Source organism: Notolabrus celidotus, chromosome 9 (genome assembly GCF_009762535.1).
Source record: "Notolabrus celidotus isolate fNotCel1 chromosome 9, fNotCel1.pri, whole genome shotgun sequence".
Lineage (NCBI taxonomy): Eukaryota > Metazoa > Chordata > Actinopteri > Labriformes > Labridae > Notolabrus > Notolabrus celidotus.
The window spans coordinates 16,898,137-16,917,866 of record NC_048280.1 but is presented as its reverse complement, the minus strand read 5'-3'; the positions used below and the strand labels follow the sequence as shown (position 1 = coordinate 16,917,866).

The following is a 19,730-nucleotide window of genomic DNA, read 5'->3' as shown; positions in this document are numbered from 1 at the left end:
CAGAACAATAATTTTTAAAAAAAAACTTAATTTTGATTTTATTTTTCAGTTGCCCTAATCCCCTTCCGTAGTTGGCATTAAAAAAAATTTCTTTATCATTAATCAATTTAATGCGTTATGTTTTTCTGTATTGTTTCTTTATAATTAACAACCTTGCAGCAGCGTGTAACGTGTCAGTCACAGTTCTTGTGATGCCTTCAAGGCGGTTCAGTCTTCGTCAACAATGAAGTCCCACTCTCAATATTACAAATCAGGAATCAAATGTGTCGTTTAAAATAACACTGATATGGAAATTCATACCATTAATTTCACTCCAACCCCTGATCACGAGGAAAGGCTTTATACATCAAATTAACGGGATTTGAATCTATATTTTACAAGTGAAAGGAGCGTTTCCCTTAAACGCCAGATTTTCCTACAGCACGCAGAGGCAGCATCGTACTGTCCCAGACCCAACAGGCTGTTTGTATGGGGAGAATGGACAATGCCTAGGCGCTGTTAACGGAGGGATAAACACGGCGAGATTGTCGAGGAACATTATCACTCTGTTTATCATCGCATTGGACTGAGCCATTGTTTAATTCGTGTGCTGTGACTCTCGACTCCTGCGGGTAAGTAGATTGTCAGCCTGCCAGTGTTAGCTAGCTGTTAACCTAAAGCTAATGGCAATTGGGGACAAGCTGCACTGAGAGCTAAAGACGCTAGTTAGCTCTCAATGTATAGGTTGCCTTTGGAGGTAAAGCATTATTTTTTAGTACACTTATTGTTCATTATTATATATATATATATATATAAATGTATATGTTATTTATATTTAACCACAGACTGTATAACGCTAAGTATGTATGTCGACCGCTATAGCTCATTCCTGACCTGAATTTAGTCTTAAGGATCCAACATTAATCAAGTACTCTTTTTGATGCCCAATACTGATACCACATAACAACTCTAGGTCACATGTGTTATCACGCTTGTATCGTTATTTAAAAGATTCCGGATTGTCTTATCTTTCCATAGCTTATTTTTTTGTTGATCCGAGGTTGACTTCCTTAAGCCACCCATTGCTGTGAAGCTGCCCGCCCCGTGTGATCACACAGGGAGTCCACATCTTAAATAACTGCATTCATTTTCTTTGGCAAATACAGACAATCCACTCTTCTGGACATTTTACATGATTTTAATGTGATACTTTTCTTTTCTTTTTTTTTTTTAGATTTTTGATGCAGGGGTTTCTGATGTTGCCACTGCACAATCTGCTTTCAATCATTTTGATTAGATTTTTTTTATTTGATGTCTTTATTTCGAACATGTAAAAGTAAAATAGAAAAAAATAAAATAAAATCATACAAGTAAAAAATAAGAAATAATAATTATGCAAAAAAACCCAAAATCAATCAGTTCCATTAGCAAGCACTAAAACATTTTACTTTACATGTGCGAAAAGGAGAAGGAAGAAGTTGAAACTTATCTAATCCTTCCCCTTTATGCACTATTTTCTGGCATTATACGAGTGCATTCCCACAAAACAAATCTTCATCTCCTATCTTCATACACTACCGGTCAAAAGTTTGGACACACCTTCTCATTCAATGTTTTTTATTTATTTTAATTATTGTCGACATTGTAGATTAATACTGAAGGCATCCAAACTATGAAATAATCTGGTTTTACCATAATATGGATTACAACAGTAGTCAAATAGGGCTACCCATTGTGTACTAACCCAACCTGAACAACACAACTGATGGTCTCAAACAAATTAAGAAGGCAAGTCATTCTACAAATGAACTCTGGACAAGGCTCATGTTCATTAGAAACCATTCCAGGAGACCACTTCATGAAGCAGATGAGAGAATACCAAGAGTGTGCAAAGCTGTCATGAAGGAAATGGGGGCTACTTTACAGAATCTAAAATATAAACATATTCTGGTTTGTTTAACACTTTTTTGTTCATTAAATAATTCCATATATGTTCTTTCATAGTTTTGATGTCCTCTGTATTAATCTACAGTGTTTCCAATTATTAAAATAAATACAAACCCTTGAATGAGAAGGTGTTTCCAAACTTTTGGTAGTGTACTTACCCCACAATCAAAAGCAAACCCCTCAGGATTCTCAACAATTGTCTTCCTCCTTGTACCTCATGAAAATTTTCTTTAAACCTCATCCTGAACTGAATTATGTTCAGACATTGCTGTAGTTCCATGTTGAGTCTGTTACACAGTTTTACTCCACAGATTGAAATACATAAGCTTTTCCTTGTGGTCCAAACATCTTTAATCTTAGCTTCCCTCTTAAATTATAGCCCCCCTCTCTTAAAGCAGTGTATAATGTTTATTCTTTCTTCAGCCAGAAAGGACAACAAGGTGATAACAATATCCACAACACAACATTATAGTTAAGTCAATAAGAATGAAATGTTAAGACAGTGAGTTATTACTAGAAGGGCAGCTTGTAGAAGACCTCAGAGGATTTCAAAGTAGGGATTGCTTTTAGGATTATGGTATGTCGCAGCTCAATCCGTTCCCAGTGGATACATATTAGTTACCTGGACAGTATACATGGTCACCATCACATTATATGATACTGTCATGGTGAAGTGAAAGTAATGGCACTGTGGCTCCTGGTGTGGTTGAAAGCTGGATAATGTCTTGCTCTGTCTATAAAGCTGTCCAAGCTGTAAAGTGTTTGGTGTAAGACCTGTAAAGGTGTATGTCATGATGAGTATTCATTATTATTCTATACCTCTAATTCTCAACACATTTAGATGTGTGAATGATCAGATAACACTCCCTTTACTCATGGAATTGATTTAGCTGATAACCAGGTCATGCTTTGCTGGTTTTAAAGAAACAGAAGTTCCTCTCTGTGACTCACAGACCCGACACTTTTTACTCATTAATTATCAACCAAAAAATCCCTTTAAGTGACATTAACCATGTAACCAGCAACAAGCTTCATTACAATTCAAAGGCTGTCTGAAAACCATGGTCTGCATACTGAAGAGACTAGATCATATTGTGTTACAACAGAGAAACTGTAACGTGTACTGACCCTGGATGATCTCTGTGTGTCCAGTTTGGTGACAGCTATGGGTGGGTTGGGAAACGGGCGCCGTGGAGGGAGATCACCCCCTCTGATGATCGGTGCTCTTATTGCCTGTATTCTTGTTCTGGGCTTTAACTACTGGTGTCCAGCTCCCGCAACCTGGAGCTACAGGTGAGTTCATCTATTTGTGTCTTTTTGTCTTGAGTGCAAATATCATCTTCTAGCTCCCAGTATTTTTGTAAGCTTGATGTGTTTACACTTAAAGCTGCTGTTGGTAGGAATGGTGTAAAAAATTACTTTTTTTTCTGCTGGGTTTGGAGAAAAGGTCATAATACCCATCGGTACTCATCGGTAAGTGAATTTATTTGAGACTATTGCGAAATCTCTGCATTTTCCAATGCCTTTGTATCAAGCAATCTTATTATCCCCTCGTTCCCTTTATGACAGACCAATCATAGCTAATCTCAAATCCTCTGTCCTGATTGGTTAAGGGGCGGTCCTTACTACAATTGGTTATGAGTCCGGCGATATCATGACTGCACACACCGATCTGTGTTGGGGGGCTAAGAGGAAATCTGGTTGGGAGGGATAGTGTTGATATTTGAAGTCCCTTTCTCTGAACAGATGTTTACTTTGTAACTACCAACAGCAGCTTTAAGTAAATAAAGCTTATTATAATAATAATACCTGGCTGTGTTGGTAACAATTCTCAAACATATTCATCCTCATTTTCTTCAGGAGCTCCTCATCTACCCCTCTGTTTTTTAGGGTATTAGATGTAATAAGGTCTTTTGGGATGCTATCTGTAATCTCCTCTCACAACTAATCATCCTTCCATCTACTGATAGGCAACTAACTGAACTTGGGCTCTTTTTTGTTTGTTTGCATATTAGAAAAAGGCTTTACTTAATTAAACATTGTCAATTATCTTTAATTATCTTCGTTTGTGGTAGGAACATTAAAAAGAAACCCTCTTATCACAGCCTCTGTTAATCAGTAAATACAGTGTTTTTTCAATGTTTACAGCACAACTACATTTCTGATACTTTGGCCCGTGCTCTTTTTTGGCCCCAGTTTTATACATTGCGTACACACGAATGGCTCTAAAAGTAACAAATATTGCCTTGAACTGACCTTGACCTTTTTATTCTGTCTGATACAGACCAAACTGTATGAGCTGGAAGGCCAGGTGCGACGAGGTGCAGCAGAGCGAGGAGTTGCAGAGCTGAAGAAAAATGAGTTCCAGGAAGAAATACTGAGACAGAAGGAGCAGATCAACCACATTGAAAGCCTTTTCAAGAGACAGCTGGAAGGATCCCAGAACAGCTGCAGCCAAGACAAGGTGCACACAAATACCACTCACAGTTTGAATGTTGATATGAAAACACTTTTAACTGAGTCTTCATTGTAGTTCACAATAAACACCCAGAGTATAAAGGAAGACATGTAAACAAACTTTAAAGTAACTGTGTATATTGATTTTTATTTGCTTTGTGTTTGATCCTCTTTGCTTCTAGGCCACTCTGCAGCAGAACATTACCTCCAGTACCAAAACCCTACAGGAACTCAAAGGTAATGTTGAACTGTTATTTCATTCCTAACTGGTTAAAAGCCACCAGAGCTGTGCAGACTAATATTCACAGATAATTCATGGCTATGAATCTTTTGTGTGTCTGTACTGTAGGTCAGTTGAATCAGCTGAATGATGATCTGGGAAAGCTTCAAAAGGAGCTGCAGAGTTGCCAAGGCAACATCAAAACCCTCAACAACAAACTCACCTATGACATGTAAGAAAAATATTTATTTATAATCACTGCTGTTTGAAAGAAGATTGAGATTTGAAATGCCTATCTGTCATTATAAAACTATATTTCTGAACCTTTATTTGTCATTGTGTGTGTTTGTGCACATTTGTAGGACCCACTGTAACTCCCAGGTCCTGTCCCAGAAGGAGCTGTGTGACGAGAGAGTGGCTGCAGCTAAACTTGAAGTTCAGAAAAAGATGGAGAAGCTCATTGCTTCTCAAGGTGTCTCCACACCAGTTTAACTTTCTTGTGTGGGAAATTCACCACTTCTTGTTCATTCTTCCTTGAGTATTGGAGTAAAGAGCCTGAGCAGGTCAGCTTGTATTGATAAGTGATAAGTATTATCTGTATAAAGCCCCCCCACCCCCACTTCTAAAACGTAGTTTATTGTCACCCTTTGCCCTCATAAAGTGCTACGGGAATGATTTGTTTGTAGCAGTGTTGTAGTACTCGAGTCCAGGACTGGAACTCGAGTCCGACTCAAATCATGTTTTGCAGGACTCGTGACTCGACTTAGACTCAAGCACTGATGACTGGAGAGCGGATTGTACGTAGAATCAAACAGCAGTTTCTCTGATGTCTTTTTAAACAAAAAGGTCTCTCACAAAACAATCTGTAGCGTCCCCGTGGTCTAGCATCTTCTGGTAAAAAAAACATTCACCTTTCCCAGTGTCTGCCCCTTACCTGCCCATCCAGGTGCAAAACTATCAAACAATCAAAATGAATACTAAAATAAAATAATAACAACGCACATAACATTGCCCTTAATATAAACAACAACAAATAAATGGCATAAAGTTAAATTATTATATACATTAAATGATGGGAATGGCTGCAACACTAATGAAAAAAATGTGTTTCCTGCACATCCTAAAGGTCCCACACAGTCAGTCCAGGTTCAAACAGTCAATAGTTTGGATTGAAACAGCCCCCTCCTTGTAATGAATAATATGTACAGTGAGGACTCGACTTGGACTCGGTCTCAAATAATGAGGCATTGACTCGGACTCGGACTTACATATTGAAGACTGGACTTGACTTGACTCCGACTCGACTCAGACTCGGCTTGGACTCGACTCGGACTCTACTCGGACTCAGTGTTTGGGGCTCAAACTCTGGAAAAACAAAATATGAAAAAAATGGATCACACTGACATATTTTTAGCAGGATAATTAACTCAACTGAACATAACATAGACAGTTTTTGAAGCTGAAATATAGCTAGTAAGCATAAAGAAAGCAGATATTGAGCATTTTTAAGATGTAAAAAGCTAAACATTTGCAAGTAGAAGGATTAACAAATGTAATTAAAGTTGTAAAGCATACCATAAAAATATCCCCAATGGTAGTCATCTATTGAACTTATATCACAGTCTTTTAACAAATGAAATGAAACCCTTTGCTTTTTTGGCCTTGAATCATTTGACTTTGAAAACTGTGTTTTTGTTGATTTTTTCTCCACAGTTTGAAAATACAGCAGATGCAGCAGTCCAGACTGGGGCTGATGCAGTTAAGACATCGACTGTTGTAAGCCACACACCAACCCTCTCTCAGCCCAAAGTAAAAGAACCAGCTGAACTACTGACCAACGAGATCATCGTGGACAATGGTAAAACACATGGATGTCCTCGTTTCTCAGACTCACATCATGTAACTGCATGCATTTGTTATACATGTTATTGCATGCTTTCTGGTACACCCTCTTATTTGTGCTGTGTTATTTCCCAGGTCCAGATGCTCCACTAGACCAGGCCGGGGCAAAGGATGTTACTGTACCTTCAGCTACTGCAGACAAGCAGGACATTTTGTCACCACCAGAGGGCGCTGTTACAACAGATGAGGTTGAGGCAGGGACCAGTAAACTTGTGAAGAACAACCTGACTGAGGATAAAGAGATGGAGGTGATGGATGCTCACGAAGAGGGTCCTGCACAGACAGAGGGTATAGAACTCAACTTTTACATGTCACACTGAATAACATTTGACACACAATAATTCTAGACATAAATAGCAAGGAAATTAAACAAATATGAGTTTAACAACAATGTATCCTCCAGAAGCAGATCCAGGCATGGAAGGCATGCTGATGAGCCAGGTGAAGGTAGATGATTCTCCTGGTCAAAACTGGATGAGCAGGATGAATACGAGGAACAAGAAGTGGGTGGAGCTGATTCAGAGAAACAACAGCAGACCAAACAAGCTGAAAACATAGGTATGCATAGGTATACACTGTATGTGCGAGATTAAGAAATGTAGAGTGAAAGGAGGAGTGAAGGTTGTTATTGAATGCACTGTGTCTGAAAGAGATGTGTAATACTAGAAACCACATTGTACTCCCTGACAGACAAGGACATGGAGGAGGAATTGGCCGACTATAACGGTGATGATGAGAATGAAGGCGAATTCGAAGCAGACAAACAGGCTGAGCTGGCTCAAGTCTAAGGTACACTGGAACACACAGTCTTCCGTATTGACATATACTTACTTTCCTTTTCTTCATGATCAACTTGCTGATAGTCTTGTTTTGAAACAGTCCAGTTAAAATGGCACTTTCACAAGTTTAAACACCACGAGCACAGATGATGTTCTAGAATAATGGCTCAGGTTCATCTAAACTGCGGCCGTATATTGTAGTTTCCTTTGTATAGTTGTTGAATTGAACGGCATATAATAGTGCAGTACTGTTCTTACTGTTGATGGTAATTGTAGTCAAAGAGATGACCTGGTTGGAGGAAGTATGTCAAATTAAGATAATTCTGAGGCTCCAGATCAGCTGACAACTGCAATGTATTGCAACGGGCTAAACAATAAAAAAAATCTTTTGGCACTTTTCCATCGTTAAGCCTGAATGGTTTTAAGTTCAGGACATTTAGAATGTTTAATTACATTTACACCTCCATATGACGGTCAGCTAAAGACACTTTTTAGCTGTACTAATTGAAAACAAAAACACAGTTATGCATGTATTAATACGATATTGTAATTCTCTTGCAGGGCTGGAGTTGGATATTCATCGCAGCACAATAACAGGTTATAGCAACCCTCCAAACACAGAGAACACACAAGAAACCCAGGTGTACATTTCAGTGAAACAGACTTCTGACATTTAGTTTTGGGGGGTGCATTTCATTTACTTTGCATTCTGGAATGTATTTTCATTTGTCATCTTAATTGCATTTTGACTCCCATTTCAGATAATTACATTTTGGGTATTACAGCTAAAATATTAACAACTTCTTACACATTTCTTGATATTCTGAAAGATCTACAAAAAAGACAAACATGAAAATATACCTTGTAATCACTGACTTAGTTAGTCCTCATGGCTTGACACCAGTTTAATCGAAACCACAAAAATTCAAGATCTCAACATCTTCTGGGAATCAATGTGTTTTTTTATGGTGTTATTAGATGTGTTGTTTATGTTCACTCTGTAACGACTGTAACTTAATACAGTATAAACGAGGACAATGTGCTGACACTTCTAGGCTCATTGAACACCCTACGTCGTCTGTACAGAGTCGCACATGTAAAGATGTGTGAGAGGTCAGGATGTTTTTTTTTTCTCTACAAAATGTCTGTCAGTGTACGCAACTGAGACTTTCCAAATCTGCAGCAAATGTGCTGAAATTGTACTTAGACTGCTTGGTGCATTTGTGTCATTTTGATGTTAAAGCAAATCAAATTGGAGAGTGAAAACAGCAAGTTTGCATGCACATAACATAAAAAGAAAGTTCTGTGTCAAAGTCATTCTTCATGACAAATGGGCAGGCTAGCCTTGGGGATAAATATTATGTGAAACTTTGCCAGATTTTACAAACTATATTATCATTGCTGAGCAATGCTGAGCAATCATTTTTGAAGAATCCCTCTGTTCATTGCTCTTGCATTTTAGTGTCTGAACAGCTTTAATTCTCTGCTGTTTCAAGGATCAGATGGAGTAACAGGGCTAAATGTGTGCTAAAAAAAATGGCATCGTTAATGTAGCAGTACAGTTTAAGAAGATGAAGACGAGAGTGTGGCACACCTGGTTATATCTGTAGATCAGCATTTTTCTATTTGAAATCATGCCTTATCAAGTTCTGTGTGTCAGATGGAGAGCCGTGTTACATGTTTACTGATCATTGATCTGCTCAGAGTTTTGTGAAGTCACTTTTTAGATACTGCTTCTGTTCTGCTGAATTGAATTAACTTTATATTTTTTAGGAGAAAGCAGAGAGTGTTTGGAAGTAGCTGTAATTTCATGAAGGGCATTTCCTTAATTAAAGCAGGACCTGTGTGTTGTGCTTTAGGACGCCAATCCAGTTGATGTGAACTTTTCATAGCTGTGCTTAAATGTATTAGTCCATTCAACTTAGAGCTGCACTATACTGGAAAATGTATGGGTGAGTGCAAACATGAAGTAGTATTAAGTATCCGAAGAAACAAAGTTTAGTTTTGAGAGGATCTTTTGTTTCCTTGTGTTTTATGTACAGGACAGATGATTATTCTAATTAACAGGCATTCTGTTAAGTCTCTCTGGAACAAACGTGACAGATCATAAGCATGTTTTAGTTTAATTTCCATACATCCATAAAGCTGACTTTTTATCAACTGTCCAATTGTAATCATGTAAAAAATATATCTTTATGGACTTCCATTATTTCCTATCTGGAACCTTCTGGGAGTAGCAGGTGTAAAGCCACAATTTGGGTATTATATTGTATGCTTGTGCACCTGACAGGTTTATGGAAAGGTATCTTCATATCCACACAAGGCTGCTCCTGCTCCTGAGATTGTACAGCTAGTCCTGAACTTAAATAAAATGTCTTTTAAGATTATAGGATACAAACTGTAGTCCTCCCTCTGAACTAACGGCTGGGCTATAAAATGCCATTTAAATTAAATAACACATTATTATCAGTGAAGATGTATTTATGAAACAGTGTCATATTCTTTGGATATTTCTCTTATAGTGAAGCATATAAGACCATTGTCATACATTTATTTGCCTGAACTCCATGGACATTATCCTAAAACTGAGCAGCTTAAAACAAGCTAACCATGAAATAAATATTGATATTGTCTTTTAGCCATAAGTCAGACTAGGCAGTGCAGTACACTCCAGTATATGTTTCCATGAAAAAGTTTTCATTTTTGAGGCAAGGAGACTTGGCGGATTAGACTCAGTCTTTTTTGTTGTGTTTGTTTATTACAAATGCTTGACCATATGAGTTTGTTGGACCTAATTTCAAACTTTCAGTAGGAGTCCAAATTATAAGCTCAAATGTCAAAGATAGGTTCACATTCTAAGTTTAACTATTTCTTAAATTATTTTTGAAAGTGCTATTTTTATTTCTTTAATGACCTGGTCTTAGATTAAATAAAAATACACATAAGAAACAGATCTGCTCATGACAGGTTTAGTAAGGACAAGAGCCTCATAGTTATGTGATAAATAACTAAACTTTTACAGAGGGGACCAATGACAACAGTTTAAAACAATTAATCTGGACACGTATATAAAGAGGCTTGACTCCCTTTGGTCAGCCTTGCAAGAAAAATGTTTCTGAGGCTTTCTTTTTTTGTTTGTTATAATTTGATTTCCAGAGCTGCTGTTATTTGTTGTCTGATTTGTTCTGACGCTGCCGAGTTTGGACAAATTCTGCTTCTTGTGTTGTCAGAAAGCTTCAGGTGCCTGTTTTGTGTACAAAGTCAAATCTTTTGTGTAACTGGAAATGTTTTTTTTATAAAATTAGATTTTTTTTCTCCGTGATTACATGTGTTTGAAATTTTTTTGTTTGAATTTGAACTGCTGATGAATTGTGAAAAGATTGAATAACATAGGCTTTATTGATGAGAGATATAAAAATTGTTTTTATTACCACTATCAAGTTTGACTTGGAATTTCTTTTGAAAACGTGTGAAAAATTTCAATGACTAAACAGAATGGGTAAATCAGATGTACAAATCAAGGCTATCCATAATTACAACTTTTACTACCAAACTTTGAACTTTCTACTGACCTGAAAACCTGCTTTCGTCTTAAATCAGACAGATGGTTTGACTTCAATTTGTCCTCAGAAAGTTAAGACTAGGTCAAAACACAATGAATGTTGTGTATGTAAGAGTGATATGAAACAATCATCTAAAAGGACCCCATGAAAGTGTTCATAAGCCTTTGAAAGACCATACTCAACACAAATACCTTTACAGATATATGACATGTTTTTAATGGATGTAAATAAGAAAGAAATGTAAGGCAAATGAGAGCACTATCTTAGGATTTGTATACATATCTCTTTTCACTGTAACTGTCAAGTTCAATAAAGTAAGATAATATTCAAATGACTGTACTTTCCCCATGTGGGGGATTCTGAGAGGAGCAAAGACATATTTTACTGTTTTCTGAACTGAAGTCAAAAGGAGGATGGACTCTAGTCTTTGGTTTGAATTTTGAGTTCACTGTGGGTTTTGGTGAAATGTTGTAAATATGTTTATATTTTTTATTATGAACTCTAGGTTTAAGGAAAGATCTTCCAGTGATCAGGTGATTATTTTCTGTTGTGTTTTCAAATGTAGGTTGTTTAACTGACCTAAAAGTAGTATCTGAAATACAAGAGTGAGATGATTTGCTGAAGAGCAAATATTCTGTGTGTGTGCTAAGTGTAACAGGGTACATGGAAACAATTATATAGCCCAAGAGAGTGGTCTCCAAAGTGGGGGGTCATGAAAACACTGATGGGGGGGGGGTGAGAAAAAATGCATTCCAAAGAATGAAACTGTTTCATATTGCATATTTTATACAATAGGTATACAAATATAGGTGGAAATAGTGGTTACATTTTAAGTAAAACCATGGTAAATGTTTTTAAAAAATCTGTTTTTCTACGTTTCTTTGTTGCCTCAAGACCTCTGAGGTGGTCTATTAGTCTAGATTAAGTATGCTAGGCTTTTTTAATGCTCTATTTTGACTTTTTTTTTATTTGCCTCTTGGTGTGTTCCCACAGCAGTGAGGAACATTTACCACCTTGAGGGACAGAGGGGGTCACTCGTCTCCAGCACTGCTATTTTGGGGGTCACAGGCTAAAGAGTTTGGAACCCCTGGCTTAAGACATAAATCACTGTTAAAATTACAACATTTTGAATTTAATCAACAACAGTTTTGTTAGTGACTACAGACAGTTTAATGTGTCTGATGGTCACACCTGAACACCACATCAGTGCTTTGTTTTTGTTTCTTTACAACTATTTATATTGAAACATGGAAGTTGACATGCTGTTGGTGAAAGGAAGTAAAGGTTAAATACAGATGTACTGAATATACAAAAACCACAACAATATTGAAATGAATGGTGCTCCAACCCCCTTCTCCATTTTCAGCAGCTGTGTTTTAACAGTCTTCTGCTTGCTCCCCTCTCACGTGTCACGAGTTATCAGATTAGGAATGTGGTAATGGCCTCCAATAAAATTATAACAGCATAATTGCCCAGTGTGATAGCAGCTGTATAAAAGCAGCATGCGATCCACTAAGAGGGAGTCAACCTTCTGAAGTGATCAAGGGGACGACAATGAAGCTCTGCTTGGTCTTCACTTTGGTGTTCGCTGGTAAGTGGGATGTATTTACCTTCCTCAATCCATCTGAATTTAATTTGCAAGACCGGTCCTCTGCAATCAATATTCTTGTAGATAAACTTAAGGGGGAGTCGAACAAGTACAGAGTTGAACATTTGCCTAATTATTTGCCTGAACTTGACTCGTTCATATAAAATGTTCTTCCCACCTGTAAGATGCTGCACTGGGTGCCATCGAGAAGAGGATTCTTGGGAGTCTGCCATGCAAAACGGACAGGCAGTACCATGTTAAGATCAAGTCTGACCAAAGGAAGACTTTCTGCGGGGCTCTCTTGCTCAACACTCACTGGATCATCACTGCTGCTCATTGTGGAGGACAGTAAGACACATAAACACTGTTTCTCACATAGTGCCCTTTTGATGGGATTCACTTTAAATTAAAGTGTGAATACATTTTTAAAAATCATCATGCAAAACTTTCTAAACTGGTGTTAGAATCTGCAATGAAGTTGGATAAAATGCAGTTGCTATGGGTTGAGAAAAATATCTATGGATTTGCAGAAAAAAGCAAATTAAAAAAAAAACCTGCTCTTTGACTTTGAGGCATGAACGGTTGCATAAGGTATACCAATGATATTAAGTTAACAAGACAAATTAGAATGATAATCTTATTGTGTATATTTTACATGATATATTTTTGGTTTTTATTTTACATTATATCTTTTATAGTGTATATTTTACATGATATCTTTTATGGTGTTTATTTTACGTGGTATCTTTATGGTGTATATTTTGCATTATATCTTTTATCGTGTATATTTTACATTATATCTTTATAGTGTATATATTACATAATATTTTTCATGTATATTTTACATAATATTTTTTATAGTGTATATTTCACATCTTTTATAGTATATACTTTACATGATATCTTTTATAGTGTATATATTACAATGTGTTTTTTTAAATGTATATTTTACATGATATCTTTTATAGTGTTTTTTATTACATAGTATTTTTTTATGTATATTTTACATTATATTTTTTATAGTGTATATTTTACATATCTTTTATAGTGTATATTTACATATCTTTTATAGTGTATATTTTACATGGTATTTTTTAAAGTATATATTTACACATAGACTGTAAATAAAAATGGACAGCGTTGCTCCGCCTCTTCCCGTTGTACAGTTCTGAAGCCAAAAAATCCCTCTCCTGGGCGCAGCCATTGTGCAGCCAGAGCCTGTGAAGCCTTTGTAATAAGCTCCGCCCTACAGCGTAACGTCACAAGACGCTGTGTGTCCTTTGAAGTTTCGTTCTACGGCGGCTGTGAATCAAAGGAAACCAGGAAGTAAAACCCCGTTTTTAAACTCTAATAACTAACGAAAAGAAACTTTTCAGAAAAAAGAGGCCTTGGACACAAAACAGTCAAATACTAACTACATATAACCACAGCATACGGATGTGAGAAACATTCGTACGACGTGTATTTATTTTTAAAGTTTGACTGCTCCCCCATTCAAATGAATGGGGGAGACAGATTTTTTGAACTATACTGCAGCCAGCCACCAGGGGGCAGTCACACTGCTGAAAGCCTCACCACCAGGGCCGTATCCGGCACGCTTGATTTTACATGATATCTTTTATAGTGTATATATTACAATGTGTTTTTTAAAATGTATATTTCACATATCTTTTATAGTGTATATATTACAATGTGTTTTTAAAATGTATATTTCACATATCTTTTATAGTGTATCACCCATATTTTACATGGTATTTTTGTTGAAATCTCTTCTTTGATTTTGTTTCAGGCGTCTGACGGTGACGGTTGGTGTCAATTATGATGCACCCTTCTTTTCAAATCCTTTTACAAATACAGACAAGCAAACCATCGAAACTAAACAACAGTTTGTTTTCAAAGAAGAGGACGGGCTTCCCCATGACATCCTGCTCATAAAACTGAATAAGCCATCAGATGCTAAATTTCCCACAGTGAGTCTTCCTCCTGAGGAGTGTACCAGACCAGAGCAGAGCCAGCAGGTTAAGGTTGGAGGCAGGGGAGCTGCAGAAACCTCAAGTGAGCAATACAGTTCATGCAGTTACTAAAATTAGTGAGTGAAATAAGAAGTCACTTTCTAATCCTGTTCTTTTAAATCCACAGAAGACAAACCTCCAAGAAAGCTGATGTGTGCCATCACAGAAATGTCAACATGTGGTGACAATGATAAGCCTGACAGCAAATACCACAGTGATGAAGCTACCACCATGTGTGCCTTTAAAGCTGGTGTGGAGTCCTGCTACGTAAGAGAACTGTATAATCTTATCTGTGGTATTATTCCACTGCTGTTACTTTAGTTGGTACCATGACATATTTAAAGAGGTTCTTTATTTCTCTCCATCAGGGTGATGCAGGCTCAGCTGTGGAGTATAAAGGCCTTCTGTATGGGATCATTGTCAGCAACCCTACGGACAAGTGTGCAAACCCCATTGTTATGCTGGATATTTGCTTCTACAGGAAGTGGATTGACAAGATCATGAAGGAAAATATTTGATAAACTTCACAGGTTATTATGAGATCACAAAATATACATCTGTCTCATATCATTTAAATTTGAATTAAAAATACCCACTATGTTAACTTTACTACATATTGAATTCATCCTCTTTGAAGAAAACATAAACAGGGAAAACTTTACCAAACCAATCACATGAAAGTGTCATTTGGAAAGCTATCTTTAAAATATGACGGTGGGCTTTACTAACATTCTTGTTTATTGTGTGTAAACTCAATTTCCGTTATTAAATGTGGTCTCTCATAATTCATGTGAAATCGGTTCTGTTTCTTTTGCAAAATATTTGAATGTCATCTGTCTGACATCAAAAATACTTTCACTGCTATTATACATCCATACATACTTAATACAGATGGCTTGCTTCAACTTTGAAAGGGTCATGAGCACAGCCAAACTTATTCAGAACATTGTAACTTCACACAACCTGAAAAACACATTAGAACCTATTTTTCCATCAGAACAAACATACAAATAAATAAATAGATAGATAGATAGATAGATAGATAGATAGATAGATAGATAGATAGATAGATAGATAGATGGATAGATAGATAGATAGATAGATAGATAGATAGATAGATAGATAGATAGATAGATAGATAGATAGATAGATAGATAGATAGATAGATAGATAGATAGATAGATTTATAGTTTTAAGAGAAAGAGGTTGTTATTACGACATATATATATATGAACAACATATAGGATGATATTAGAATGGTGGTGCCTCTTGTAACAGCTGTTGAAGGTTGTGTGAACAGGCTTATAAGATAAGATAAGATAAGATACTCCTTTATACGTCCCACAACGGGGAAATTCATGGAGTTACAGCAGCAAACAAGAAGGTGTACAGTACAAGAATTTAATAAGAATAAATATAGGAAAGAAATGTTCATCAGAGACGACAGCTTGGCAGCAACTCTCCCATCAGCCACCACCTCCACAGGGTCCATATATTTTAATGGATGTAGATGAGAAAGAATGAAAGGGCTCTCTAAAGATTTGTATACATATCTCTTTTCACTGTAACTGTCAAGTTCAATAAAGTAAGATAATATTTAAATGACTGTACTTTCTCCATGTGTGGGATTCTGAAAGGAGCAAAGACATTTACTGTTTTCTGAACTGAAGTCAAAAGGAGGATGGACTCCAGTCTTTGGTTTGAATTTTGAGTTGACTGTGAGTTTTGGTGAAATGTTGTAAATATTATATATTTGTATTATAAACTATAGGTTTAAGGATAGTTTGCCTGCCTGCCTGCCTCCCTGCCTGCCTGCCTGCCTGCCTGCCAGCGTACGTGCGTGCGTGCAGGTGTACATGGAAACCATTACCTAGCCTAAGACTGGTTCCCAAGTGGGGGTAGCAAAACACTTAGGAGGGTCAGAAAATGCCTTCCAAAGACTGAAACTATTTAATATTGCATATTTATACATAAGTATAAAGATATAGTTGAAAATAGTGGTTACATTTTAAATAGTACCATGGTAAATGTGTTTTTAAATCTATTTTCTACTTTTCTTTGTTGCCTTAAGACCTCTGAGGTGACTGAGCCAGATAAACAACTGCATCATTAGCTGCAAGTTAATTTACAACAGCACAGGAATATGAGCATGTGGCTGTTTCCTGTGCTGTTATGAATTAACCTACTGCTCCTGATGCTTTTGATAATTAACTGTTCACTATCTCTAAACTTAGGAGTCATCTGGCAAAAAGAAAGGCAGAAAAACTCATTACATTTTCTTTTTTCAAGGTTAGATACTATTTTTGTTAATATTTTTTAATAAAATGGGTAAAGTGTACTATTTTCAGATAACTTAAAAAAAGATTAAAAATCTGGGAGACATCACACGACCCACCATTTGTGTCTTGTGACCCCCCAGGGGGTCCCGACCCACACTTTAGGAACCCCTGGTCTAGATAAAGTATGCTAGGGCCTTTTTTATGTTCCATTTTGTCTATTTTTTTATTTACCTCTTGGTGTATTCCCACAGCAGTGAGGAAAATTAACCACCTCGAGGGACAGAGGGGGTCGCTGGTCTCTAACACTACTTTTTGGGGGTTGCTGGCTGAAGAGTTTGGGAACCCCTGCAGGGTCCTGGAAAACCTGGAAAACAGTTGACCATCTGGAAAATGGGAGAAACAGTAAAATTTCCTGTAAAATCATATATTGTCCTGGAAAATTATTCCAACATGACTGGCATGGGCTGGGGGTCTGTGCCTCTCAACTTTCCCTACAGACTGAGAGCTCAATTACCATACTATAGCTAGCAGGAGTGCAAACTCCTGATAGTGAAAAAAAATGGAACAAAAAGAGCAACACAGCTGCACAGAAACTGCACATTTTAGACAGCGCTGATCACATTGGACATCGCTATGCAGGAAGACAGTTTAAACTTTTTAAATCTCTGAGAGAGTTCAAAACTTCTCTGAAAATGTCCTGGAAATGTCCTGGAAAATGATCTCTGGAAAGGAGTTGGAACCCTGCCCTGGCTTAAGACATAAATCACTGTTAAAACATTTTGAATTGAATCAACAACGGTTTTGTTAGTGACTACAGACAGTTTAATGATGTCTGATGGTCACACCTGAACACCACATAAGTGCTTTGTTTTTGTGTCTGAACAACTATTTATTTTGAAACATGGAAGTTGACATGCTGTTGGTGAAAGGAAGTAAAGGTTAAATATAGATGTACTGAACGAATATGCAAAAACACAATATTGCAATGAATGGTGCTCTAACCTCTTCCTCCATTTTCAGCAGCTGTTTTAATAATCATTTAACATTGTCTTTTTGCTGTCCCATTCTTCTGCTTGCTCCCCTCTCACATGTCACAAGTTATCAGATTAGGAATGTGCTAATGGCCTCATATAAAATTATAATATGCCATAATTTCCCAGAGTGGTAGCCAGCTGTATAAAAGCAGCATGCGATCCACTAAGAGGGAGTCAACCTTCTGAAGTGATCAAGGGGACGACAATGAAGCTCTGCTTGGTCTTCACTTTGGTGTTCGCTGGTGAGTTGGATGTATTCTACCTTCCTCAATCCATCTGAATTAAATTTGCAAGTGCAGAGTTGAACATTTGCCTAATTATGTGCCTGAACTTGACTCGTTCATATAAAATGTTCTTCCCACCTGTAAGGTGCTGCACTGGGTGCCATCGAGAAGAGGATTCTTGGGAGTAAAAAATGCAAAAAGGACAGGCAGTACCATGTTGAGATCAAGTCTGACCAAAAGAAGACTTTCTGCGGGGGCTCTCTGCTCAACACTCAATGGATCATCACTGCTGCTCATTGTGGAGAACAGTAAGACACATAAACACTGTTTCTCACATAGTGCCCTTTTGATGGGATTCACTTTAAAATGAAAGTGTGAATACATTTTTAAAAATCATCATGCAAAACTTTCTAAACTGGTGTTAGAATCTGCAATGAAGTTTGGATAAAATGCAGTTGCTATGGGTTGAGAAAAATATCTATGGATTTGCAAAAAAAAAAGCAAATTAAACAAAACCTGCTCTTTGACTTTGAGGCATGAACAGGTTGCATAAGGTATACAAATGATTTTAAGATAACAAGGCAAATTGGAATGGCAATTTTTATAGTGTATATTTTCGTGATATTTTTATAGTGTATATTCTGCATCGTATTTTAGAGTGTAGATTTTACATGGTATTTTTGTTGAAATCTCATCTTTGATTTTTTTCAGGCTTCTAAAGGTGACGGTTGGTGAAAATTATTCTATTTTTAAAAAAAGGACCCAAACCATCGAAACCAAACAACAGTTTGTTTTCAAAGAAGAGGACGGGCTTCCCCATGACATCCTGCTCATAAAACTGAATAAGCCAGCATCCGCTAAACTTCCCACAGTGAGTCTTCCTCCTGAGGAGTGTACCAGACCAGAGCAGAGCCAGCAGGTTCAGGTTGGAGGCAAGGGAGCTGCAAAAACCTCAAGTGAGCAATACAGTTCATGCAGTTACTAAAATTAGTGAGTGAAATAAGAAGTCACTTTCTAATCCTGTTCTTTTAAATCCACAGAAGACAAGTCTGCCTGGTGGTTGATGTGTGCCAACACAGAAATGTCCACGTGTGGTGACAATGATAAGCCTGACAGCAAATACCACAGTGATGAAGCTACCACCATGTGTGCCTTTAAAGCTGGTGTGGAGTCCTGCTATGTAAGGGAACTGTATAATCTTATCTGTGGTATTATTCCACTGGTGTTACTTTAGTTGGTACCATGACATATTTAAAGAGGTTCTTTATTTCTCTCCATCAGGGTGATGCAGGCTCAGCTGTGGAGTATAAAGGCCTTCTGTATGGGATCATTGTCAGCAACCCTACGGACAAGTGTGCAAACCCCATTGTTATGCTGGATATTTGCTTCTACAGGAAGTGGATTGACAAGATCATGAAGGAAAATATTTGATAAACTTCACAGGTTTATTATGAGATCACAAAAATATACATCTGTCTCATATCATTTAAATTTGAATTAAAAATACCCACTATGTTAACTTTACTACATATTGAATTCATCCTCTTTGAAGAAAACATAAAACAGGGAAAACTTTACCAAACCAATCACATGAAAGTGTCATTTGGAAAGCTATCTTTAAAAATATGACGGTGGGCTTTACTAACATTCTTGTTTATTGTGTGTAAACTCAATTTCCGTTATTAAATGTGGTCTCTCATAATTCATGTGAAATCGGTTCTGTTTCTTTTGCAAAATATTTGAATG

The 19,730-nt window shown here is 37.0% G+C and overlaps 3 protein-coding genes across 3 annotated transcripts; all 3 read left to right on the top strand.

Moving 5' to 3' along the window:
• Positions 1-429: 429 nt before the first annotated feature.
• golm1 (golgi membrane protein 1) lies at positions 430-10,720 on the top strand. Its single transcript, XM_034692143.1, is given in 13 exon segments — positions 430-611; positions 3,079-3,188; positions 3,191-3,219; positions 4,211-4,390; positions 4,566-4,620; positions 4,733-4,835; positions 4,966-5,089; positions 6,317-6,461; positions 6,581-6,793; positions 6,909-6,965; positions 6,968-7,063; positions 7,196-7,294; positions 7,846-10,720. Coding segments are annotated over 11 exon segments (1,197 nt in total). The 5' UTR covers positions 430-611; positions 3,079-3,091; the 3' UTR covers position 7,294; positions 7,846-10,720.
• Positions 10,721-12,317: 1,597 nt separating this feature from the next.
• On the top strand, positions 12,318-14,972 carry LOC117818994 (submandibular glandular kallikrein-9-like). The gene is made up of 5 exons (XM_034692169.1): positions 12,318-12,438; positions 12,621-12,783; positions 14,225-14,490; positions 14,575-14,714; positions 14,816-14,972. The coding sequence occupies exons 1-5, from the start codon at positions 12,402-12,404 to the stop codon at positions 14,963-14,965; spliced, it is 756 nt and encodes a 251-aa protein (XP_034548060.1). The 5' UTR covers positions 12,318-12,401; the 3' UTR covers positions 14,966-14,972.
• A 1,175-nt stretch (positions 14,973-16,147) lies between these two features.
• LOC117818995 (trypsin-3-like) lies at positions 16,148-19,686 on the top strand. Its single transcript, XM_034692170.1, has 6 exons — positions 16,148-16,165; positions 17,887-18,002; positions 18,130-18,292; positions 18,696-18,940; positions 19,025-19,164; positions 19,266-19,686. Exons 2-6 carry the CDS (start codon positions 17,966-17,968, stop codon positions 19,413-19,415), a joined length of 735 nt encoding a protein of 244 aa, XP_034548061.1. The 5' UTR covers positions 16,148-16,165; positions 17,887-17,965; the 3' UTR covers positions 19,416-19,686.
• Positions 19,687-19,730: the final 44 nt, after the last annotated feature.

Coding starts and splice junctions, on each gene's coding strand:
- LOC117818994 (XM_034692169.1), top strand. CDS start 12,402: ATGAAGCTCTGCTTGGTCTTCACTTTGGTGTTCGCTG. Junction 12,784..14,224: donor GCTGCTCATTGTGGAGGACA/GTAAGACACATA, acceptor ATTTTGTTTCAG/GCGTCTGACGGTGACGGTTG. Junction 14,491..14,574: donor GGGAGCTGCAGAAACCTCAA/GTGAGCAATACA, acceptor TTAAATCCACAG/AAGACAAACCTCCAAGAAAG.
- LOC117818995 (XM_034692170.1), top strand. CDS start 17,966: ATGAAGCTCTGCTTGGTCTTCACTTTGGTGTTCGCTG. Junction 18,003..18,129: donor CTTCACTTTGGTGTTCGCTG/GTGAGTTGGATG, acceptor CCCACCTGTAAG/GTGCTGCACTGGGTGCCATC. Junction 19,165..19,265: donor CTGGTGTGGAGTCCTGCTAT/GTAAGGGAACTG, acceptor TCTCTCCATCAG/GGTGATGCAGGCTCAGCTGT.